At 37.3% G+C, this 26,790-nt stretch overlaps 1 protein-coding gene across 7 annotated transcripts in view; it reads right to left on the bottom strand.

The window, feature by feature from the left end:
* Nucleotides 1–26,326, bottom strand: part of TXNDC16 (thioredoxin domain containing 16) — an 83,711-nt gene extending 57,385 nt beyond the window's left edge. For 5 of the 7 annotated variants that reach the window (XR_002124378.1, XM_019645543.1, XM_019645565.1 and 2 more), the window contains exons 1-6: nucleotides 26,202–26,326; nucleotides 20,848–20,959; nucleotides 19,945–20,246; nucleotides 18,888–18,970; nucleotides 12,796–12,869; nucleotides 11,897–11,971 (exon numbers count right to left, since the gene is read on the bottom strand). Coding sequence is in view for 6 of the 7 variants with exons in the window: in XM_019645543.1 (XP_019501088.1) it covers nucleotides 11,897–11,971; nucleotides 12,796–12,869; nucleotides 18,888–18,970; nucleotides 19,945–20,107 (395 nt within the window). In the remaining variant the exon portion in view is untranslated. Of the gene's footprint in view, nucleotides 1–11,896; nucleotides 11,972–12,795; nucleotides 12,870–18,887; nucleotides 18,971–19,944; nucleotides 20,247–20,847; nucleotides 20,960–26,197 lie in introns of those variants that run through there. The other 2 variants (XM_019645556.1, XM_019645590.1) reach the window with 2 other exon arrangements.
* Between the last annotated feature and the right edge of the window lie 464 nt (nucleotides 26,327–26,790).

Below are 26,790 nucleotides of genomic sequence, written 5' to 3'. Positions count from 1 at the left end.
GACAGCAACTTGTCTGTTTCCCTTCCCCCAAGTCCCCAGCACTGTTCCCATCCCCCAATTCCCCAATTAAAAAAAAAAAATCTAAAAAAAAAAAAAAAAGCCAACATCAGGGGAGAGGGGGCACTTAGCACATGTCAGGCATAGTACTAAGCATTTTATGAGTAACAGCAATATATCAGTTTGGGGACTGCCCAGCTCTGAACTCTTCTCTTTTGCTTTGGGAATTCCTGGTTTTCTAAGTCTCTATGGCAGGCACAGCCCACTTCATAAAAGGGCAGAGTGTCCTCACAAAAGCTAATATCATGGTAAACTTTGCTTTCCCGAGTTCCTTGCCGCAAAGCATAACTATATGACCCAGAATCACTTGCCTGACATTTTGGACCAGGAGCGCGTAATATAAGGAATTGGTAACAGTGAAGAATTGTTTCAAGAAGCCGTAGTAGCAATAGTTGGCTTCAAATGCACCAGTGACAACAGTGCTGATGACAACCCCAGTACCGGAGATGCAAGCTGTGACATCCAACACTCAACAGTAATGCAGCAGTCCCCTCCAGACTAGTTCTGTGTCATGATCTTAACTGTAATTCAGAGCCGTATAAACTCGGAGTCTAGCTCTCCAGCTCTTCTAGTGAGCCTGAGATTTCCTATATCTGCTCCAAATCCTTTTCTGCTTAAGCCAGTCAGACCCAGATTCTGGGGTGTATAACTAAGAACGCTCAGCAATGCACTATGTTTTCTTTAATTTTCATGGCAACCATCTGAGATGGGTATTATCATTAACTCCATTTTACAGATAAGGTCATGGGGCTTAGAGAGATTGCCTTGCCTAAAGTCTCAAAGCTCATTAAGTAGTCATTTCCATAAGGTAATAATAACCAAAACTAATGACATTCATAATCTGATGATCTCTCTGATTTTTCCCAACGGCTTTCTACCTTTAATATATTTTTTAATGTTAACTTCCAGAATATGGGCACATCTAGGGATCCCTAGAATCCATTGCATAAGGCTGTGCTCCTTTACTTCAGTTGCAAAGAGGGTGACACTGACAGAAATGGATTAAAGGAAAAGTCTCTCTTGGGGTTTTCTTGCTCTAATGATGTGGTAAAATTGCCTGGGGTTGCTCTGACCTGAGAACTCTTCCTGCCCCAGAAAGGCCTTCTTTTTCCTTGGCATGTTTTTCCTGAGGCCTTCCTATCACAACCATTACATACATAAGATAAATGGCCAAGAACTGAATAGGTGTCAGAAAAAAAGGAACTGAAGAGTCTTCGTGACCCTGCTTTTAGAGAGCAGGCTGCTCAGCTTTTTTTTTTTTGTTTTTCAGAAAAAATACCATTTTTATATAATTGTCATTATTCAAATTCTAAAACACTCACTAAAAAGGAAATGTTACATTCTATTTTGCCATAGCAAAATCCCTACGAGAAAGAAAGAAAGAAAGAAAGAAAGAAAGAAAGAAAGAAAGAAAGAAAGAAAGAAAGAAAGAAAGAGAGTGGGAGAACAGTACAGAATGAGACAGAAAAATTACTTTTATCTAAATTAATTATATTGTGACTGGTCACATCCATGTATAAAATGAAATATCCCGAAGTATTTTATTAAGCATTTTCTAAATTAATACAGTTTAAAAAAAACCAAAACACAAAAATGAGCAGATAGGCACACCTCAGAAATGTGAATTAAGAATACAAAAAATAATAACGTTCACAAACATCAGCCTTTGTCTTTTTGTCATACATTATACAAGTATATTCTCCTACTGGCTTACTTCTTATAAAATCCTTATCACCAGAAACAATCTTATGGGCTTATAACACAAGATTTCTGTTCCTCTCATTTTTATCACAAAAGAATGAAGCTTCCAAATTCATTCACTGCCAATCCAATATTTTTTGATCACCTAACGAATGCCATGCGTGGTGCTACACATGGTAGAAGGACTTTGTATAAAAGGGCAGTTTGGAGATATAACCATCCCTACCAATTAAGTAGAGCTGTGAGGGATTCAAATCCAAGACAAGTGATTTTTTTAATTACAATTTCCCAGTAAAAAGTATGTCACTATCAAACAGGAACCCACCTGACAATATTGTGTAGGAACAAACCTTATATAGATAAAAGAATGAGCAGTAGCTCAAAACCCTTTAAGAAAGGATGAGCTTGGGCACAGTCCAGGAGTTTTAGAGAAAGGTATATCTAAGAGTAGTTTTCCTCAGAGGTTCTAAACAATGTCACCTGAAGACTCAATACCCAGGCTCAGCAATAATGTGTTAAAGAATAAAATACTAGCCGATATGATGACAGCTGAAAATAGTTCCTATAATATTTAAAGGCCATATTATTATAAGTATTATAGTATGTTAATTTCAAAGGAAAGAAACCTTCCATTTTCTGACAAAATATTGTCACAAGAATACCATGTACCACATTTTAATGAAGAGTTAATGAGATTTCATTGTTTCTTACAGTACTGGGTAATCTTTCCTTTTTGCATCATTGGATGATTTTTAGGAGTCAACAATGACTAGAAGAATGGCTTTTCTTTGCAACTGCTGGCAAATATCACAAGCAACTGTCAGAGCATGAACTCGCATGAACTCACTTCTGTTAGCACTGTGTGTGAACGGAACCATAGGTAGATATCTGAATTTGAATTGATTTTTTTTTCTTTATTGCAAAATGAGACGTCCTGTATTTATACAAAAACAAAACAAAACATGGGCCAGCTGAGTGGCTCGTTGGTTAAGAGTTGACTTGGGAGCGCAAGCTCTGAGCAGCAGGGCTGCCGGTTCAGATCCCACATGGGCCAGTGACACTGCGCCCTCTACAGTAAGATGGTGAACAACAGCTCAACCTGGAGCTGGGCTGCCGTGAGCCGCTGTGAGTGGCCGTTCAGTGGCCGGCGAGCGACTGCCTTACCCAGGAAGAGTGCAATGATAATACCAACATGGGCCAGTGAAGCGACATCCTCCACAACTAGACTGAAGAACAAAAGGACAGCAACTTGTTTGTTCCCCTTCCCTGATCCCCCAGTGCTGTTCCCTCCCCCAATTCCCCAATAAAATCTTTTTAAAAAAACCCCAAAAAAGAGCAACACTTATAGAGCGCCGGGTAAAATCCACAATGTATTTTCACATGCGTCACATTATTTGATCTTCATAATACTCTCAAAAGCTGCAATGATAACATTTAGATGAGGAAAACTAGCAATCAGAAAAGATAAAGTGGTCAGATCACATGATGGAAGATAAGGAATGGGGGGATTCAAATGGGGAGGGGCTCAGTAAATCCAGACTTTACATATCATACAACCTTCCGATCACATTTGAGATTATAATGCCTTAATCTCTTATATCTCTAACTGACTTGCCTCAGACTAGTTAGATATATGGCATTCTCAATCAACAAATAAAGATTAGTTGTTACTTTAACTTTCTTTTTCTAAATATTACCCTTCTTAATCTATCTAGAAGGTGGGAGTAAAATTTTCCTCAATTATCAAACCACTCAATTCTACCAGTTTTGACTATGTATGTTTTAGAAAACAGGGCTAAGACCTTTTAGGCTATACACCTAAATTTTTGTTTAATTTAAATTTCATTTATTTTGCAAATTGATAACACTTTTATATGGTACCAAAAAAGTTGACAAGTGCAAAGTCTATCAACAATCCCTTCCCCATCCCATTCCTATAAATCAGTATTATTAATGTCTTGTGAAACCTTGAAATATTTATGCCATAAATATATATTTATATACACCTCTGTTAGAAGACAATCCTCCCTGGATTTCTCAGTGTTCCTACACAATCTAAGTCTCTTGAAGATGAAAACTGGCATGACACAGGGATGAAGACTGTCTCTACTTCTTCACATTCTACGTATTCTCCTATGTTCTGGATCCATTCAAAGTATTATAAAACCTTTATCTTCTCCAGAGCCAAATGCTTATAATATTTCGAGGTAGAGACCTTTCTCTCCTGCCCCAACCAAAGATCTGTTTACATCGCAGAAAAAAAGATAAGCACTTTATATCTCCCCAGGGAGTAAGTGTGTGCCAGCTCCTATGTAACCTCAGAGATTCATAATCTGCGAGTTCTCTTTCTCCAAACCTCACTGTAAGTACAGGTGTAAGAATATGGCTCTCACCTCGTTGCTCTGTGTACAACTGGTTATTGGTATCTAGTACTATCATGTTACCCTGGCCACTGGCTGTGTAGTCTTATTTCTGATTCAGAGGCCGGGTATTTTTATATGTATATATGCAAGTAGGGTAACATCTGAGACACTTCAGAGTTTGGACTTATCCCCTTTCTTACATACATAGTTCTATGCTATACTCTAAACATCTGATGTATTTCACTTACTATATCCTAAAAAGTCAATGTGAGTAAATATTCATATACCAGTAAGTTAGTACACAGTTAATCAATGATGTTTTAGGAATATTTTACATGTCCTACAAAAAAAACTCAAAACATTGGCCATAGTGATCCAAAAATATATAATTCTTTAAAAATTTAGTGTAAAGATTACCCTAAGTTTATACTTGTTATTCTGTTCTCAGGTTTCACTAACCTCATTTTTTAAATTGCATTTTTCTATATTTTGAAAATAAAAAATTACCTAAAACCTTGACATTTTCTGTTGGAAAAAAAGGAAATTTCAAGTATAATTGTGGATCACTGGTCTCAATCAAAGCATTCTACATAAAGAACAAATTCAAATGCTTTATGAACAAAATAATACTATGGGTTACACATTTTTAAAAGGCAATCCAATTAAAGCAATATAAATATTCTCAAATGCAAGCTTTCAGTTCATGTACAAGTGTTTTGAAAAATGTAAAAACAATCCAAACATTATCTGCAAATATTTCTTTTCCTTGGTTATCAGGCGAAGTAGTAGATTTACGTTAAAAAAAAACTGACCAGTTGAAATTAATATATTTTAACATGGGTTGATCAGTTTTTGTAAATGGAGGAACTACCAGTGAATTTCGCCATGCTTGTTTACTGCCTAATAAAATACAAACTTTATATGTAACTATATAAAAAACAATAATATAAACAAGAATCACTAAATAACTTTAGCTCTGGCTAATGAAATTATAAACTTTCAGAGGAGATTTTCATGGCTTTCTATATTTTTCATGCATTCTACAATATAAATACTATTTCTATAATCTAGTTTGTTTTTCCAGTCTTGTGTTAAATAATAAAATTTCAGTAAGGTGAAAGGGCACAAACCTAATACACAGAAATCAGTATCTTTCGTATACATGTGTATATATATATATTATACACAAATATATATATTACAGAAAAACATAGGTCTGTATGTGTGTTAGAAGATAATGGAAGAACCCATTCATAAAAGAAACTAAAGAGATAAAATACCTTGTAATAAATTTAAGTGCCCACACATGCATGAAGAAAGCATTAAAACACTACTAGAGGACACAAAAGAAAATTGGAAGAAATGGAAAGACATCAGGTTCTGGTATTGGAAGATTCATCCTAAAGATGTCAACTGTCCCTGAAATAATTTATAAATTTAATGCCAGTAGGATTTAGTCAGGGAGGGGGAGAAGCCAAACAAGTTAATTTTAAATGTCATCTGTAAACAAAACAAACAAGTAATTCTGAAAACAGAAATATAAAGGGACCTGGACCTTTCAGATATAATATTATAAAGCCTCAATAATTAAAGCAATGGTACTAGTACACAAATAGATAAATGAAACATAAAATTCAAAAATAGACCCAAATATATATGAGAGTGCAGTAATACCTTGGTTTGCAAGCATAATTCGTTCTGGAAACAAACTACTCGTATTGCAAGACATCGCTCGTTTACCAAGTTAAAACGTATAAGAAATGTTTTCTCGTCTTGAGGAACACTCGCAAACCAAGTTACTCGCAGTCCAAGGTTTTACTGTATAGTGTAAAAAATGGATCCTGAACAGTGAAGATTCATTAATCTCAGATGTGTTGGGACAACATAGCCACTTGGCTGATATATAGCTAAATCCATTCCTCATAGCATTCACCAAATTAAATATCAAACATATCCAAGATTTAAATGTAAAATTAAAACCATGAAAACACTAAGAGAAGAAATATACCTACACAAATAGACTCTGATCTTTTGACAAACAAAAAAAAGCAGCCAAATGGAGAAAGGATAGTCTTTTCAACAAAGGGGGCTAAAATAACTGGACATCCACATACAAAAAATAATTCCAGACACTGACTTTACACCATTCACAAAAAATAACTCAAAAATGGATCACAGGCCTAAATGTAAAATGCACAACTATACAACTTCTAGACGATAACACAGAAGAAAATCTTGGTGACATTGGATTTGGCAATGAATTTTTAGATACAATACAAAAAACATAATCCACACACAAAAAAATTAAGTTGGACTTCATTATTATTCAAAACTTCTGTTCTGCAGAAGACATTACTAAAAGAATGAAAAAACAAGACAGACTGGGGAAAAACATTTGCAAAATATATATCCAAAATACACAAAAAAAACTCTTTAATTTCAATAATAAGAAAATAACCCAATTAAAACATGGGCAAAGGATCTTAACAGATAGCCCATCTAAGAAAATATGCAGATAGTAAATAAGTATATGAAAAGATTCTCAACATCATTGTGTCATTAGGAAATTAAAACAACAGTGAGATACCACAGTATACCTATTAGAATGGTGATGGCAATACCAAATGCTAAGGATGTAGAGCAACAGGAACTCATTCATTGTAGGCGGGAATGCAAATTGATACAGCCACTTTGGAAGGTAATTTGGCAGTTTTTTACAAAGCTAAACTAAACATGGCCTTACCATGTAATCCAGAAATCATGCTCATTTACCTATATGAGTTGACAACTACATCCACACGAACAACCTGCACAGGAATGTTTATAATAGCTTTATTCATAACTGCCAAAACATGAAAGAAACCAAGATATCCTTCAATAGGTGAACGGATTAACAGTGGTACATCCATACAATGGAATATTGTTCAGTGATAAAAAGAAATAGATATAGAACCATGAAAAGGCACGGAAGAACCTTAAATACATATTGCTAAGTAAAAGAAGCCAATCTAAAAAGGCAACACGCTATATGATTCCAACTATATGACATTTTGGAAAAGGCAAAAAAGATCAGCATTTAGGTAGTGGAAAGGAGGGATGAATAAGGGGAACAGAGATTTTTTAAGTAGGTGAAACCATTCTGTACCATATTGTAATGGTGGACACATGTATTTGTCAAAACTCATAACTATATAACACATTAGCGTGAACCCTAATATAAATATGCACTTTGGTTAATGTGTCAATATTAGTTCATCCACTGTAACAATGTACCACACTAAAGCAGAATGTTAACAGGAAGCAGAAACAAGTGTCAACTATAATTAAATATGTGTGTATGTGTGTGTAGTCACGGAATGTAAAGTACAGCATAGGGAATAGACTGTAGTCAATGGTATTGTATCAGCTATATACGATGTCAGAGGGTGGCAGATTTGGGGCAGTTATCACTTTGTGAGGGGTGTCAATGTCTAATCATTATGTTGTTTTGTACACCTGAAACTAATATTAAAAAAATAAGATTTAGGGCCGGCCGAGTGGCTCAGCTGGTTAAGAGCTCACTTGGGAGCACCAGCTCTGAGCAGCAGGGCTGCGGTTTGGATCCCACATTGAGGGTCAGTGACACTCGCCCTCTACAGCTAAGATGGTGAACAACAGCTTGACCTGGAGCTGGGCTGCCATGAGTCGCCGGTGACGGCGTAGGCTGCAGCAGGGCTGCAGTGGGCTGCTGTGTGAGCTACGTGAGTGGCTGGCAGCCAGCGTGAGCGTGTGAGCTACCGGGAGCCGCTGTGAGCAACCGACTGCCTCACCCGGAAAGAGCACAATGATCATACCAACATGGGCCAGTGAAGCGACATCCTCCACAACTAGACTGAAGAATAAAACAGCAATTTGTCTACCTGTCTGTTCCCCTTTCCCGATTCCCCAATGCTGTTACCCTCCCCCCAATTCCCCAATAAAATCTTAAAAAAAAAATTTAATTAATTAATTAATTAAAATTTAGAAAAAAGAAACAATAAGGGGAAACTGAGTAGAGAGGAGAAAGGAGATACATGGGAATTCTCTGTACTATCTGCTCAATTTTCTATAAACCTACAACTATTCTAAAAAAAAATGTCTATTAATTTAAAAACAAACAAAAAGAGGTGAATTCAATTATAACAATGGCGTAAGGGAGACCCTAGTACAACTTAAAATTCAAAAATCAAAAGAGAAAAGATAAATTTGACCAGATGATTTTTAAAAGAACAAAATAGGGAAATTTCAAACGTAAGTGACAAATGTGGGGAGGGATGTACACTTTGCGTCTCCTTTATATAAAGAGAGTGCCTAAAGGCGGCAGGTTGGTTAAGAGCGTGTGCTCTGATCAACAAGGATACCAGTTTGATTCCCACATGGGCTAGTGAACTGCGCCCTCCACAACTAGACTGAAAACAGCAACTGGACTTGTAGCTGAGCTGTGCCCTCTACAACTAGATTGAAAGACAACAACTTTACTTAGAGCTGATGGATCCTGGAAAAAGCACAGTTACCCAATAAAAATTAAAAAAAAAGTGCCTAGGAATTAATAAGAATAAAACGTAAAACATGATAGAAAAATGGGCAAGAGATATCAAGTAACAATTCAGTTCCATTTCTAGGAATAGTATGCAACTGCAAAAGGGTGCCAGAGAGAAACTGCTCGCTAGGCACTGGGTATTTCAAACTAATGGATTTAGCACATAAAGTAGGATGACAGATTGAAAGGCATTTTTTCCTCAAGGTAATTTGCAAGGTATAGCTATGAGATGGTACACTATTTATCCCAGTTCATCAACATTCAAAATATCATTATTGAGAAATTTTTTTTAAATGCTGTATTTCACAAGTCAGTTTTCTTATATTTTAAACAAAAATGAAGACATTGCCTCCTTGGGATTCTACTTGACGTTTATTTTTCCCCCCTCAGTTTCTTTTTCCCTTAAGTGCTAGTGTTGTTCTAGAACACTCCCTGGATGACTCATATGTTACCACCACCCAGATCTGTACTCCTTAGGGGCTCAAATTCTTACTGCTATTTGAGACTCGGGTATGATGGGCATTTGATTTGTTAAATTAGACTCATCTTCTGCAAATTTGTTCTTCCTTGCTTACTTCAGATGGTAATCACAATTGGGAATAGAGTGAGGTGGAAGAGATCAGGAATTAACTAAAATTTGTAGTTTTGCTGATTGTTACCAAAGTAACTATTACCAAGTCCAGTTAATTTCACCTCCTAAGCATTAAAAAGAAAATACCCCTTTGGCTATCTCTACTTCCCTAGATTGTGCAAAGGTCACACAATAGTTTCTGTGTGCTTGACCCCACAAATCTGTCACATCTACTAGAAAGAGCTCTCTGGTACTAATTTGATCACCATCACTTGCTGCCTACAACCCTCTGTTGAGCAATCAGGCATGGTGGTGGTCATTAAGGACAGCAAGCCAAACAAAAAGTAGCAATCCAGCCTTTATTCACTTACTGCAACAGTGCAAGCAAGAGGCAAAAAGTGAGGCACTGGCTCCAGAATATTCCATTCCCTTCCCTGCCACGGAAGAGCGCCCAGGAGAGGGTCACCTGGGCACAGCACAGATGCAAGGAATCACCTCATTCCAAAGAGCCCCAAACAAATGTAATGAGGCCTCTGAATAAAGGTTTGGGCTAGAAATGCCCAAAGCTAGGTGTTTGTCCTAAGGGACTGGGAGGGGAGAGGGTCCCGAATCAAGCCTGGAAGCTGACACAAGGATGTTGGCCTGGAGCTGGACTCCTCAACCTTGGTGGTTGCCCAAAAGCCTAAACTTCTTCACATGGTAAACAAAGATCCCTTCATCTCACCGCCCCCCCCACGTACTTCTCTGCCCTTATCTCCTATTTCACATTTCATATTCCAGTAAAAACTACCCTCTCCAAACTATTCTAACCTCCATGCCTTTGCTCACACAGCTCTCACTGTTTCCCCCACCTTCCATTTCTTCAACAAGCCAACTCCCACTTATCATTTAAGACTCATCCTCCAGGAAGCCTTCTTAGTACATATCCACCCTCATGCTAAACCTAAGTTAAGTGTTCCCTACCCTGAGGATCCTTAAGCCCATATGCATACATACTTATATTTTACTTACATAATATGTTTTGTTTATATATCTGTCTCTGCAACAAAATGTTAAATTACTAGAGATCAGAAGCCACATCCTATTCTATTTTGTATTCCCAGTGCCTAATGGGTATCTGGCATATAGCCGGAACATGGGGAATAATCTTCGTGGAATTAGTGTTCTATAAATCAACATTAGTACAGGACAAGGAACAGGATACCGCCAGAGCAGGAGTGCATGACACAAGCCCCACAGGCTAGCCAGCTCAGATAACAGGGTTCCCAGCACTGACAGTCTCTCCACATCTAAAGCCCAATTGTGTCAAAACTACCTTGTGCTGCTCCAGGATTTGTGGTCAAACTTGTTGAAGACAACCTTAGTCGCCCCTCCCCATCCCTCAAAGAATTTTATTTCTCTGTTTCTTTGCCCTCATTTCTAGGCCAAAGGCAGTCATTAGGTATCCATTGTAAAACAAATTTTATATCTATTTCTTGGACTTTTTGCTAAACTTTCTATTATCCTCACCCTCAAGGCAGCCTTCTCTGTCCCAGGAAAGGGCTTCTAAGGCTCTTTGGAATTCCTTCTTCAAAGGCCATCTTTCATTCCTTACAATCGGCTTCTTAGTCTACAGGCCTCAGGATCCTTGGTTGTCAGGGATTTCTTAAAGACCTTTCATTAATATGTTATTAGTACTGCACCATTTTAAAGCGTCCTTTTGCAAAGCGATAAACATGACTTTTTACCTATAAGTTTTGAGTTTCCTATCATTTAACTTTTACCCAATCTTTGTGGGAATCCAGTCAGAGAAGAGAAGGAAGAGGAGAGACATGCAGAAAAAAAAGATAGCTAACGTCAAAAAAGGTCTTAGTGGGTAACAGACCTACAACAATGTTAAGCTGGGAAAGTCCATGTAAACTCGCGTCCTTAACAAATCATAGTTTCTAGCTCTGTCACCAAAGAGAATCTGAGACTTTATTCAGAGGGAGACTGCAGGAATGAACCCCAGATAGGTCTGAATCCCAGGCCAAAACACTCCATGCCAGGGAACTTAAATTAGATTCACTCACTCTCTCTCAGTAAACATTCAGGTATGTGCTGGGATTACATATGTGAACTGTTTCTGCCCTTACTGAGCAGGCACAGAGCTACAGCCTCTAGAAAAAAATCAGGCTGGGCCCAGCCCAGTGGCTCAGTTGGTTAAGAGCTCACTCAAGAGTGCAAGCTCTGAGCAACAGCAGTTTGATGGCCGGCCCAAGCTGAGCTGCCAACAGGTGGCAGGATGGCCCAGCTAAAAAAAAAAAAAAAAAAAAAAAAAAAAAAAAAAAATTCAGGCTAGGTGAGAAGGGTGCTAAATACTTTAAAAATCCTAGTCGAAATAGCAAAGATGAGCTTCTTACCTAGTAAAATCCTCACTCCATACGTACGATCAAGAGCAAAAGCAATAGTATGACCATGTGGTCACATTGTGTCATCTCCTGTTTCTACACAGAGTACCTACAGGTTTCTGAATCCTTTGCCATTTGAGAAATTTTAGATCCCCTATGTGGAAAGACAGACTAGCAATTTGTATGAAATTGATGCCTACAAATGTAATGTTAAAACTCTAAAATATTTAATGGATTGTGGTTGTCTAGATAAATAATAAAAAGTGGATGTACTTACAAGAGAACATGAGCAATGATGGCATTCACATCAAACAAGGTATCAGTAGGGAATTCTCTGAGTAATATGTTGCCCCTGTAAAAAGTTCAAAAAAGTATTACAGAAATATTTCCTTGGCATCCAATTTACTTGTTTCTCTAATATACTAGGATGTAAGTTCTTTAATGTTAGAGCCTGTATCCATTATCCCATGCACCTACCTACCAGAGTGCTGGCCATAATATTCACTCAATTATTTATTGAAGATACTCAATAACTATGTTGATTTTGAAAACCTTAGGCCTGGGCCTAGCAAAAAGACTGAAGAAAACATGAGTCCAAACAGGGCTTCCTACCAACCTCCCTGTCACACACACACAGATTCCTCAAATTGGGCTGGGAAGGAGACAAGTAGGAGAGAGAAAGAAACATCCTCAGCAGTAGGTCACTGAGGAGACAGGGTCTCTCCCCACTTCCTAGGCCAAATCCTAAGGGTTTAAGGAAAGAATCTGAGAAATCTCAGATAGATTAGCAGACCAAGTGCAGAGGAATCTGTAACCTGGACATTGGCAGATCCCTCAAAAATAAAGTATGTTTATTTCACACCCGAATATGGGCCTGACAATCTACACAGAACACTGCCTTTTCTAAGTGCTTACTTACCGGGTGTTTGTAGTGGGAGTTTACATAAGATTCTCATGTGATATTCAAAACAACCCTGTGAGGCAGGTATTATTCTCCTCATTTTATAGATAAGGAAGCTAAAGTGCAGGTAACAAATCTATTACTTGGACTCTGCAAAGCTTCATATGACACCCCGCTGAATATAACTTTATCCTGCCTTAGTAATATTTTGTATACTTGAGTTTTCTAGAAATATAGCTTTATATTTGTCAATCACACTCAAAATAACAGTTTACCTGAATAAATATGCTTTCATCAAATCCTTTTCTTTTCCACAGTATCTTGATGCTTCTTCTTTGACACAATTAACCTTTAAAAGATAGGGGGTCAAATATATGATGATGGGAGGAGAACTGACTCTGAGTAGTGAACACACAATCAATAATATAGATGATATATTATGGAAATGTACACTTGAAACCTATATAATTTTACTAACCAATGTCACCCCCATAAATTTAATAAAGAAAGAAATAATACGGAAAACAAGAAAGGAGAAAAAAAGATACTTAAAGTTTAAAGTCTATATCAAAAGGTAATGTTTCTTGTTTAGGGGAACAAGAAGGAATATTAAAACATTACAGTTTGTCTGCAGATCAAATTTTTAATTTTCCTTTTCTTTCTGATTTGTATCCTATAATTGCTCATTTATTCAAGTGCTTGAGGTAATCCAGATAAAGGAACTTTTTCTACACCTAAGATTTACATTTAATTATACCTGAGAATTTACATTTAATTCTATCTTATGGAGCAAGTAGGAGGTAACCAGGTAGAAAAGGAAGGAAACAAAGCAGAACGAAACTCCTGAGTGAAATCCGGGAAGCACGGCAGCAGGTGGTAAGCTGGGACCATGAAAGCATCTCAGCAGCCTGAACACAGGTATGGCTGACAGTGCTGGTTTGTTACCCAGAATCCATAGTCTCCTTTTGTTTTTCTAACATAACTTCACTAAAAGCAAGAGCCTGATGGGAAGACTTTTCCAGACTCCCAACAGTTAAGTGGTCTTGGGATGAGTCACTTAGTTGGGATTCCTGGGAGACTCTTAAAAGGGGTTCGCGGTTACTCTTGCTCTTCTGATTTCTTCCTGACAAAACCCAGGCAAGATAGCTAAAAACCAGCAGTAATCAGGGACCATGAGGAATCTTTCAAGAAGAAACCCTTGCTAAGGATGGTGCAACAGAAAGAACGAATCTGAGTTCCTGATGATGTTAGAGCACCCATAACAGTCCCGAATGCTTACAATCAGGACTCTGTGTGAAAAATATAAGGACAATCCTGGCAGCAACATGAAGATAAAATGGAAGGCCTGAGAGCACAAAGATAAAGAAGCAGGTTAAAAGAATATCACATCACTTCTTAAATTACATAAATTCTAACCACTAGGCTGTACACCTGAAATTAATATAAAATTATACTGAATATCAACTGTAATTGATAAATTTCAAAAGGCGAGGAGGAGAATAAGAGGTCCAAATTTCCAGGTATAAAACAAATAAGGAGATGTAATGTACACCATGGGGAATATAGTCAATCATATTGTGATAGCATAGTACAGTGTCAGATGGTTGCTGGACTTATCATAGTGATCACCTCTTTAGGTATATAAATGTTGACTAACTATTGTGTATACCTGAAACTAATATAATATTGTATGTTAGCTATATTTTTAATAAAAATATTTTTAATAGAAAATATTAAATGGAAAATTCTAGGGAAAAAAAGAATATCACATCAGTATAGGTAAAGGATGACTGGAACCTGAAGTAAAGCAGAATAAGGCAGAAGAGATTCAAGAGGCAAATACAGTAAGTAAAACTCAGGAGAAAGTCAAGCATATATGTGCAGCATGGGATAAAGTGGAGGAAGGAAGAAGCTAACGAGAATGAAGAGGTTACTAGATGAGCAAATGGGTAGTCACCAACATAACTTACCAAATCTAATGCTAGAAGAACAGTTACTTTGTTTTGGATTTTTTTTTTAAGATGGGTTTTGTTGTTGTTCAATTTAATTTTAATCAAGTTTGAGGAATCAGAATCACAATTAGGGAAGCTACACTTGTTCCAAAAAAGCTACAAAAGGAGAACTGATACTCAGAAAAGATATTAGGAATAGAGAATTAGAATTAAAAATCAGAGTATAGCCATAGCCAAAAAGAGTAAATTTTTGTAATTTTATGACATTTTCAAAAGAATGTTGAAAAGCCAGAGCACAGAGGGGATGGCTGGCATTATGGCAATAGATTTGTCCTTCTATCCATTCAACATATATTTGAGCACCTACCACATGTTAGTCACTGTTCTAGTCACTGGAGGCACAGTTAAGTCCAAATAAAAACTTTATCTTTAGAACTTACTTTCTAAAAGTAGAGACAGCAATTTAAAAAATTAAATAAGTGCTATAAAGAAAAAAAAATATGTAGGGGACAGTGTGTGACAGGACATTTTAGATAGGAATCAAGGAAGCCTTCTCGGAGGAGGTGACATTTGCTCAAAGAACTGAATGGAGTGATGCTTACAAATATAAATATGTGAAGAGATGAGTTCTAAGCAGAGTGGGAAGATACCCACAAAGGCCTTATGGAAATCACACATATGGCAGGTTCAAGTAACAGAAAGATGACCGGTGTGTGTCAGGAACGAACTGAGCAAGGTGGAGGGGCAGAAAATGAGATTAGCGAGGAAACAGTGTCCCGGAGAGTGAGGAGTTTCGATTTTATCATAACTATAATGGGAAGCCTTTCTGAGAGGGGAGTAATCTAACCTGACACATCTGACTTACAAGCGGAAAAGAGTTTCGTGAGACAAAAGTGAAAGGAAAAACACCAATTATTAGGAGGGTATTGTGATTTTCCAGATGAGAAATGATGATGGTTTGGACAAGGGGTGGGGGATAAAAGAAGGTACAGAAAGTGGTCAAACTTGGAAAGTTTTCATAGTAGAACCTAAAGGACTTATTGATGGACTGGTTATGATAAAACGAAAAGTCAAGGATGATTCAAAGGCTTTTTGTTTTAAAACCTACATTGATATATAGTAATATAGCTATACCAGCTTTCTTTAGGTTATCACTTAAATGATATGTCTTTTTCCTTCATTTATTTTGAAGATTTCTGAACCCGTTAGTTTAAGATGCATTTCTAAATGGCATACTACTGGGTTTGGTTATTACACCCAGCTTGACAATCTTTGTCTTAACTGGAACATTTAGTCCATTTATATTTTAGTGTTTTCTTCATCTAGCTCTGCCTCTTGAAATCTTAACTTTTGAAGACAACCTCAAATGCTATTTTTTGTGAATCTTTCCCAATACCATATGTGACCTTCCACCCCAACAATCAGATATGAGCTTTCTTTTCTTTTAACCTCTACAGCATTTTATTTGTATCGCTCATATTACAATGATCAGGGTTTGCTAGTTATTACAATGATTTGTGAACATGTTTTATCCTCCCTATTTAGGATATAAACTCTCCAAAAAAATAGACTGAGTCTTAATCATCTTTCTTTCTAATAGAAGGCTAAATATAGTAAACTGATTTTAGTCTCATAAACATTTACTGAGGATCTATTATGTGCCAGGGACTGAGCAAAGCACTCAATCCAGGTCTGTCTTTTTCACCAATCCCCTTTCCACATAGCTTAGCATCTTCAACTGTGAAATCGAGTTTAAATTATGTTAGTTCATAAAGGCATCCCTGGGTATGGACCTTAATAGTCTACTCCAGTTACTAGACACACAGTTACTAGTTCTTAGTAACTAGTTTACTAGTTACTAGACAAACAGCACAATTATCCCTTTTGAGTGTCAACCAGCTTAGTATTTCATTTTTAAATTTCAGTTTGAAACTTTATTCAAAGTTCCTCAGAGAGCCATTATCATTCCAGGGTGTAATCAGTTGTTCAAAGTTAACTGAGACCTCTATACAAGCAGAATTAAATAAAAAGATTTTTTTAAAGGTATATAGCTGTGACATAATAATACATAGAGGGTGCTAAAAAATATATACACAGTTTAAGAAAGGAAAAAAACTGTATGAAAATTACACTAATGGTAACCACTTTGAGCACTTCTTGTGATTGCAGAATTCAAACGTGACTTGTATTCATCTTTTGTTGTCGGTATTATTACAATTTTAATAAAGTTTTTTCCTTTCTTGAAATGTGTATACATTTTTTGGCACCCTGTATATTTGGTCTCTGCCCCTGGTTCCTGACAGAGTTCAGAAAACCCTTGTAATTTCCTGAGTGATAGGAATACTAGGAGTTCTTTTGTTGTACTATTTAGTCTTTAATTCCAGTTCCAGACAGAAGAGCTTCTAAACCCTTGGAGTGCCTTTTTCTATGCTAATGAAAGACTTGTGGCTGGGGGGCACTAAATAGCTTCAGGATAGGGGCTGGTCCAAAGAAAGACAAAAGCATGATTATGAGGGTTACAACTTTCAGCCCCACCTCCTGATCTCCAGGGTGGAGACTGTTAATCACCAAGGACCTGTGCTTTAATCAGTCATGCCTACATAATGGGACCGCCATAAAAACCCTGAACAACAGTGTGGAGAGCTTCTGGGTTGACACACCCAGGATGACACACCCCAAACAACCCCAGGACAGAAGTTCCTGTGCTCAAGACTCTTCCCAACCTTGCCCTATGCATCTCTTCCCATTTGGCAGTTCCTGAGATAGCCTTTGTAATAAACCAGTAAAAGTAAAGTATTTCCCTGAGTTCTGTGAGTCCTTATACCAAGTTATCAAATCTCAGGAAGAGGTGGTGAGAACCCCTAATTTGTAGCTAAATCCTACAGAAGTTGTAGGTAACCTGGGGATATACTTTTTGGCATCTGAAGAGATGGGCAAGTCTTATAAGACTGACAGCCCTTAATGTGCAGTCTGTGCTAACTCTGGGTAGTTAGTGTCGGAATTGCTTGTTGTGGAAAATTCACACATTTGGTGTTAGAAGTGTTCTGTGACACCTGAAACTAATTTAAAAAATTAATTAATTAAAATAAAAAAAATTTTTTAAAGGGGTTCCTTGGGTAGATGTAACAGAATCCCTTTAAAAGCCAAAGTTAGTTAACTTTCTATGCTTCCCGCCCTGGGAAGCATAAGACCAAGAGGAACAGTAGTCATCTCTTGGAGGAGGAAGGCTAATGAACTAAGAATAAATGTACACAGTGTGGAAGAAAAAGGGGATCTACAAAAAGTAAACTCACAGCATGACCTGATCATAAATTCCAAGTCACAGTGAATATTCTAGCCCCAAGCATATAAAGGGTTTACCTTTGCTTAAGCAAGACCTGTCCACTGTTTCTGTACATCTAGGTTAACACACCTTTGAAATGCCTCTTTGCAGCCGCCTTCTTATCTGTGAGCACCCTTTCAGACCCCTCAAAAGAGCACATAATCTTAACTATCCTGTAATCTGATCCCCGCCTTCCTTTCTTCCACCATCCTGTAATCTTCCTTAGGTTCCCTCCTTAATTTCAAATGCATAAGAGAAAATGAAAAACTATTATTCTCTGGAGCATTTGAGATCTTGCTCGCAGGCATATGTCGTCAGGCTAAAATAAACTCATAAAAATTCTCTACAAGTTTGGGCATTTCTTATGTCAATAAGAGAAAGTCAGGTAGACACTAATCTCAAAGAATTTAATAATCCCTGGGTTACTACTCATTCAGCTTTCTAGAGTACAAATTCTAAATTGAAGCTAAATGAAAGGCTCATGTGGCTATCTAATCCATGATGCTTTTAAAAATTTTCCATAATACTTCATGGCAAGTATGAATATTTTCTGAGAAAAAAATTAAATATGTAATTTCAAGTTAGGTTGTTTTAGCTTTATACTAAAAACAGATGAGAAAAATTGCAACATAAGCGATTATAAAGACTTAGAATAGGAAAGAAAAAAACGTTTCAATTACCTCAATTTTGGTATCTCTATTTGTGCTAATAGAAAATTAACAAATAATTGAATTTTGGATATCTAGTATAATATATTTGTCAGGCAAAACAAAACAAATGCCCAACCATAGGATTGAACAATGACACCACAGCCCCAATAGAATAGTTTACAAAATAACATTAAATTCTAAGCTAAAGAATTTTAAACAGCTTTTTTTCTCTATATGTGCTAATTTATACAATAATCTGGAACTGTCTTTCTGTGCTTCTGTTTATTCTTATGCAAAAAAAAAAAAAAAAAGCTAGAAAAAAATATTTTTCCAGTTTGGAAAAAGATGTGAAACAACATAAGCATTTTTAGATACTCAGTCTTAAGTCACACAAATGCAAAGTGTTTGTCACTAATAATTTATTAACATAAATATCTTTCTACCTTTGCAACTGAAATTCCATAGTCCTGGAGAGGTTTAACAGCCTTATTCAGTTCTTCAAGAAATATAGAGGTACTTGGAGAATCTAAAATAAGAAATGTTTTATGAATGTTTAATGACTTGCCCCTTAGGAAAAATGAATTTTTAAAATTAAATCCAAAGCTGCAAACTGAAAAAGAAATATATTAGTTTGCCCAACCGCAATGCAACAACAAATAATTAGTAATTACACATACCTAGCTCTATATTTTATACTATTTCCAAAGCCTCATTATTCTTATTTCTAATGTCTTTCTAATGACATATTTTAACCTTGTAAGTGACCTTAAAACCTTTCTAAAACAGTAAATAAACGTTTAATTTAAACCTAATATTTGGCATTATTTTTCCAAGTTTAATACCATATATGAAACACACAGGTGCACATGCACAAAACTTTCAAAATGACTTTAAAATACCATTTTCAAATCACAATTTTATAAATAAGAGTCAACAGAAATGTGGATTTACTTCACTTACTAATTCCAAGAATAGTATTTTTTAATGCATGAAGACTTAAATGAGGCCATTACAATTATTAATGTTCAATATATTAGTTAATTCAGTTTAATTAACGGTACAGCTAAAGCAAAGTTAAACTAAAGCATTACTAACACCACATTTAAAGTTTAAAAATATTTTTTAAGTATTTACATGCTAATAATATCAAAAGTATACTTTCAGAAATGACTAAAACTCGGATGTTATCATATTAATAGCTCATTTTTACCTAGTCTTTATCTACTATGGACTAGTTACATGAATAAAGTCACTTAATCCTCACAACAAATTTATAAAGCAAGTATTATTTCCTTATTATGGATGACAAATAGACACACAGAGAAGCTAAGTGACTTGACCAAGGTCACACAGCAGTCAAGTGGCAGAGTCAGTATTCAAACCCAGGCAGATATATTATAGCAGCTTTGTAGCACATATTAATCCTAACAATAAGTTCTCACTGAGTATATTAAGTAGCAATAGAAACATCACAAAAATCAAAATATGAAAAATACTTACCAGCTTGACAAAAATAAGCTAAGGAGGCTTTTCCTGATTGCAAGGTACTGAAATATTTCTGAGGACTCAGTTCTGGTAGAGAGTCCACTGCTGACTTATAAAAAATGCACACCACGACAAAAGAGATGCCAACTCTAAATACATTGAAACTGGAAGACATCATGAGCTATAGTTGTATATGGACAGGGTATTCTGTTTTATTCAGTTCTGTATTCTGTTGTCTTGGACAATACCTGGCCAAGAGTACGTAGGTGTTCAACAAAATTTTACTGAATAAATTTGTTGAATAAATGAAGTAAAATCTGCAAAAAAAAATAATACTAATATAAGGCATTATTTATATATATAATTTGGCTAGTACTTACTATTTCCTCCTAGTAAAAATTTGAAAGGGTATGATATATAATGACATTGATTTGATACTATTGTTTTGATACTTACAAAAGGTATCAAAGATATGGAACATGCAACACAAAGTATCTTAGTTTAATAGCTAGTTACTGGAGTATGTTAAGCTAATTGTCACTCTTAAGGGTTCTAAATTTAATTCTCAAATATCCAATCCATTTTTTAAATTGGACATTTTATCCTTCTCTACTGAGAGTGGAATTACAATTAATACACAAATAGCTATGTAATACCATTAACATGGCATTGAGATATCCAAAATATATGTCTATTATGTTTACATTCTTTTTACTTCAAATCCTCTAGGAGATAGCTATTAAAACTACTTAAGAACATTCCTTCTTAATACACATTTTTTAATGCTCAAGGCTTAGATTTATTTATACAACATAGAAATTCAAACATCCTTTCAACTCATATTTTAATTCAGTTCTACTTTCTGAACTCAGAATTTGTTCTAGATATCCTCCTCTCATCTTTTCATGCTGTACTTACTTCCATGCTGTTCTCTGTATCTGCTGTCAATTCTCTTCTGTTTTGCTCCTTTCAAATTTCTCTTAAAGAATTTCTTCTTTCAGAAAGCTTTTCTACTGATAATCTATATTATCTAAGTTTAGAAGAAAATAGTTTAGGAAACTTCGTACAGTATGAAAACTTCGTACTTCTAGAAGATAAAGATACAACCAGGTGAGAATTTCGTTTTAATTTTTAATTTCAAATAGAACCCATATTTTTCAAACAAAAGATCATTATCTTAAAATAGGAGACAGGAAAAAAAAGTAGAAAATTACTCATGAGGATGGGGTAGAATTTTTCAGTAAAGAATAAAATGATAAAAGAATGAAACATTTAGGGAAAAATTATACTAAATTGGATATTTACTCTGGTCTTTCAATATTATCAATAAGCACATCACATCTCTTCCTAAGGAGCAGGTATACCTTAAAAAGTAGCTAATTACTCATGATGACTTCCTAATGTTCTTTTCATTAGAGCTCATTTATATCAAACAGTGAACAAATTTGCCATCAATTTTTAATAATGAGCCAAGAGTTCAAAAACTCAAGTAGAATAAGGAGTGAGGACTATGAGAGGTATATAAAAAAGTAATTTTAATGATATAATTAAAGGGTATCCTTGACATTAAAATTGATTATACGTTATAGCCATTTTAAACTGGCATATTTTAAAGCCACTTTATATTATCAGCAATGTTTTAAAATAGGTCATCCAAGATTTTTATGTACCGGAGGGGTGGGGGCGGAAAATGCATGCATCCTGAGTCTAAGAGAATAACTATATAAAATGTGTTACTAATGAAATAACTACAACCTAATTAAAAGGTAAAATATGCAAGTAAAAGCACAATTGAAACATTCAAGAATAAAATATCACTCTTCTTTGTGGTTACAATTCAATTGTCTTAACACTAAATTGGCCATTAGAGTTACCATGATTCTTTTCCCCCAGAATGTATTTTGTTGCACCAAAAAGGTCTCACCTAAATAACACATTTAATGCTTGGACACTTTCTGACATCCATCTCACTGGACAGATGAGATTCTACATGTGAAAGGCTGAACATTTGGTCAATTAGAGATGTTGGTGATTATTCTTACATATTTTTAGAGACAAGAACTCAGTAGTAACCTTGCAGTTTGTTCCATCTTTAATAAGTTTGATTATCTAAGAAATGACTCAAAGCAGAGAATACTACACAGGTCAGCTAGAAATAGAGTTTACATGGTCATAATAAAATAAACACGGAAAAATGATGCAACCAAATCCATGACAACCACAGTTGAGAAGATGGGGAGACGGAAAGTAAGGGAGCATGTGGTCAGGGTGGGAAACGGGATAAACAGGAGCTAAATATTCACCTTTCACAAGACCAAAAGTGAAGTTTATTGAAAACAGAAAGAGCAATGCCAAAAGAAACAGGAAGCAGTTGAAAATAACTGCCCTTAAGAAATAAGAAATTGGAGTGGGGAAGACACCAAGGGGACTTTTGAAGCCTTATAGAACCATCTGACTCTTTAAATAGTGTTACCTTTCCACTTTGATTTAAAAAGTTATTACCTGTATATACTCAAACTTCTATAGCTTCTACTCATATTAATCCAATCTACCCCTGCCAGGCCACAAAAGAGTGTTTGTTTCACATGCATGGTAAATAAAATGCATTTGCCTAGAGACATGGTCTCCTCATAAAAAGGTCTTTAAAGAGAAGGGAAGTGCGGATGGGAAGTGGTGGGGAAAAGAGAACACCCAATGAGAACAGAGTAAAAACAAAAACACAAAAGGTACTTGGTGACTTTTTTTCTCCAGTTACTAGAAAATGGAATAGAAAACAGTACTTAAATCTTCAAAATCTGAAAATCAGAACAAAGTGATGAGTGCCTTGGGAGAAATGTGACCTTGTTACCTTGGTGTAGTAGTTCATTAGCATGAGGTAAATAGTTGTAGTTTTCCTGTCAGGTATAAGGTAGGATTACACTTACTTCCTGCACTTCCACCTCTAGTGAAGTTTGAGGCCACCATGTTACTTATTCTGGCTAACAAAATGTGAGCAAAAGTGGTATGTCTCAGGCAACAGTTTTAACAGCTACTGTGTGATATACCAGGCTTTATTTTCTTCTGTCATAGTCATTAAAAATGCTTAAATGGTGGCTATTCGTCAGCATGGGCCCAGAAAAAGCACAACAAAGAGAACCCCCAGCTGATATGCAGTGAGCATGTGACACAGGAAGAAATAAACTTTATTGTCTTAAGCCACTAAGATTTGAAGAGCTATTATTGCAGAATAATCTAGTTTACCTTCATTCACTGGTATTCAAACTAGAAGTGAGATGCTGCCTTAATAAGAACCCCACAATACTGGCTCAGGTCAAGCAGCAAGGAAATTGTTCTGGACCTAATGAAGGAATTTTTTTTTCCTAAGGAAACTTATCAGAGACAAAAGCTCAGCAAATGATCCATGCCAAAAAGTAACAAAACATTTGATGAAACTATCACTACAATAATTTGGAGTTAACATGTACCTAACGAATTTTTGAGCATGTACCTAGGTTTGCGTAGCTAATGGTCTTATTTACAGCCCTGAGAGAAGAGGCTAGAAGATAGAGGATGAGTACTGTGTGATAGTGGCTGTTGGTTGCGTTTAATGAAGTATGCAGGGAAAGGTACTCAAAGAACCACCCACCATCCAAGAGACTAGCTATTCAAAACATAAAACAATCCTTTGGTCCCCACCCTTGTATGGTCAGGAAGCAAGCTGAAAAACCTGCTCAGCCATGGAAAGAGTTCATATTCTCCAAAGTCAACTTCAGATGTGACCAAAGATAATAAAAATGAAAGGATCTCTGGACGGGCAAAGCCAAGGACCATGGAGGACTATGCTCCAGAATATGTGCCAGAATGCGAACTGTTAACTGGTCTACAATAATGAGGTAAACACAGAAATTGGGTGTAAATGTTTAAAAACTTTCATAGCCATTTCACACATTTGCAAATAAAATGCAAAGGACAACAAAAGTTTGTTTTATCAACACCAAAATACTGAGAGAGCCCCCAGGGGTCAATGAGGAGGAAATGCTTCAAGAGAAAAACACTGCTCTTCCTGCTAATGAGGGAAGCAGGCAAGGATTTGCCTCACGTGTTCTGTAGACAGGTGGAACAGCTAGTGTCCCTCTTCAGCTAGAGCAATCCCATTTTGGGATTGGATCCTGTATATAATAATACCTGGCAAACAGTTCCACCTTAATATTTGAAAGACCATTGGGCTAAAGTAATCTGTCCTCCTGGAGCAATACTCAATCATTGTGCATTTGGACACATTTCAAATTTTAGAGTAAGCTTTTCTAGAAGATCCTTGTTTCATTTCCCTGTTACAGGTCTAAATTTCCCTTATGATTAACCATTAAATAATGGGTTTCCCTCTCAAGAAAAAGAGGAAATTAACAACTGTAAACATGTAACAAATTATACCATGATCTGTGGGCATCATTTTCTGGGAAAAGACACGTTTCGTATTTTGCAACAAATGGGGCATAAAATGCTTACAAAGTTCCTGTAAGAATACTCTGTCAAAAATTAGCTTACTTACAGTTTAATGCTGTTAATGGAGAATAGAATCTGCTCAGTGAACCAGCCTCAAATAAAGCGTTGATTAGATCTCATCACGGTTTATCATTTAAGACCCAAAAGAGGCAATAAAAGGAGTCAACATTTCTCCAATTTACAGCCCCTTCAAAGCAGTAGGGAAAAAATCCTTTCTCTCCAGCCCCTATCCATACCCTCCCACCCCAAAAAAGGAGAAAAGTGGCAGGTGTCCAGACTTGCAATGATAATGGAATAAAAAGTCTCACAAGCAAAGACCTAAAACTAGTATGGTACCATCCAGATGCAAGCTATTAGTGAGTAGAGCACATAGGAGAAAAAGAAAAAACCCTTCATGATGAAAATCTATTCATGACCTGAAACTTGCACCTCATTGATTATGGAAGATACAAAAATAGATCATGCCAGAGAACAGGAGGTTCCCCTGATTTGGACAAGTGCCTCAAATCGCTTAACTCTGAATTCATGCTTAATTTATGTGCTTGAGCGCATAACTGCTTGCAGTTAACTAGCTGTTTCCATGAGCACTCTCTCTCTCCCCTCTCAAATAGAAGTGTCCTGCCCTAACCACATGCTCTAAGAAGCCATTAGGTGAATTTCTTACCCTCCAATAAACATGAGATCCTTCTCTAAAATGTTGTTGGAGTAGGCCTATTAACTTCTTAAAGCAAATTGTATCCTACCCTCGGCTGAACTACACAACCTGCTCAGCTGAATGTTATGTACGAGTGATCCACGTAACAGTGCTAGACCTAAACATCTATCACAGTTGGTCAGCACATCTATAATGAATCCAAAACACACCAGCATCTCGTGCCTGGGTGAACTACTGTCCCAGAACCTGAAGTACAAAATAAACTTAAAAGTTTCCTGTGGATCACTAGCTAGGAAAGAAGGTAGCAGCACTCTGCTTGGGCGAAGCACCAGGGTGATGGATAGTGAGTTAGGAAAGGTTGGTTCTTGGCTGCAACAGTCACTGTAGCAGTGTCTTTCAGAGAATTTGTGATATGCTGCTCATTCTAAGAACACGAATCACTTTCTCTTCATTTTGCACTATTCTGCTCATTTTGTTACCAAACCCCAAAAACAAAAGTCAACAAATGTTATGTGTCAGTCCAATACACGTTGGAGATTTATTTATTCCTCACTTATTTACAGGAGTATCATAACAGCATTTGTTTTGTATGTCTGAGCCCCAAGAGCGGCGCCATCATACAGGACACAAAGGCTTTGAAGGAATACATGTGGAATTTAAGGAGCACAGACTGTTCTACTTCTTCCTCTCTGGACTTTCATCAGACTGACAGTTCCATTTCTGCCTTTTTCCTGAACTTATGCCCACAGCATCTTTCCAAATTCTAAGTTCCAAAGACCCACGTTCCTGCTATTCCCAGATCGCTTGGACATCCATCTCATCCTAATGCCACTCTTCTTTAAGGGACAGTTCCCAAGGGAGGGAAGAGTCTTACTTAGTGCTTCGGATCACCTTTCGACTCATTCCACCCTTTCTCCCCTCAGAGGGCTCACTTTTTCCCCCCCGCCGCTCAAGCCAAGAGAGAAGAGAGCAAAATGTCCCCTCAGAAGAATACAGGTGAGGCCCCTTCTAAGCCAAACTCCAGACCTCGGCGGTACGGCCATTGCTAGGGGAGAGTCGCCTGATTTGAATCCCCATCGCTGCAGCCAGAGACCTTAGTTAGCCCCTGATGGAACCCGGGCCGCCACCTACCTACCTGCGCGCGGCCCACAGCTCCCGCCACGTGAAGGAGAAGCAGAGGGCGGGGCCTAGCCCCGCTAGTCCCAAGAGAAAGCGCAGCGCCTACCGCGGCCAACACTCAGTGGATTCGGCCTGCAGGGCAAAAAATAAATAAATAAAAATAATAATCCCCGAGGCTCCGCCCTCTCCTCGTGCTCTTTACGTGCAACCTCTCCAACCAATGGGACGCGCCGGGGACGGATGGAGACCCGCCCCAGGTGACAGGCGACAACCGAGTCCTCCCGCCGGTGCGAACGGGTCTTGCAGTTGCTGGGCCAATCGGCAACGTGGGTGGGGAGTGCAGGGAAGCGAGAAAGCGGGGAAAGCGGGTGCCCAATTAGAGCTTGGAGTCCTGGAGCGACGGGCCCTGCAACCCGTGGGCTTCCGAGCGCGGCGTGCAGGGGGCGTGCCCGCCTGGGCCAATCGGCGCGAGCCCACGGTGCGGAGCGAGCGCCTCAAATGCTCGGGTTTCTCAGCTGATTGTCTCCAGCCGAGAGTTGTTTTTTGCAGCTACAGAGCGGAGCCGCAGCAGGAGGAGCCGAGACCCCCGGGGGTGTAGGGGGGGG

The sequence above is a fragment of the Hipposideros armiger genome, unplaced genomic scaffold (assembly GCF_001890085.2).
Source record: "Hipposideros armiger isolate ML-2016 unplaced genomic scaffold, ASM189008v1 scaffold_5, whole genome shotgun sequence".
Taxonomy (NCBI): domain Eukaryota; kingdom Metazoa; phylum Chordata; class Mammalia; order Chiroptera; family Hipposideridae; genus Hipposideros; species Hipposideros armiger.
Note: the sequence above shows the minus strand (reverse complement) of the source record. Positions and strands in the feature narration are given on the sequence as shown.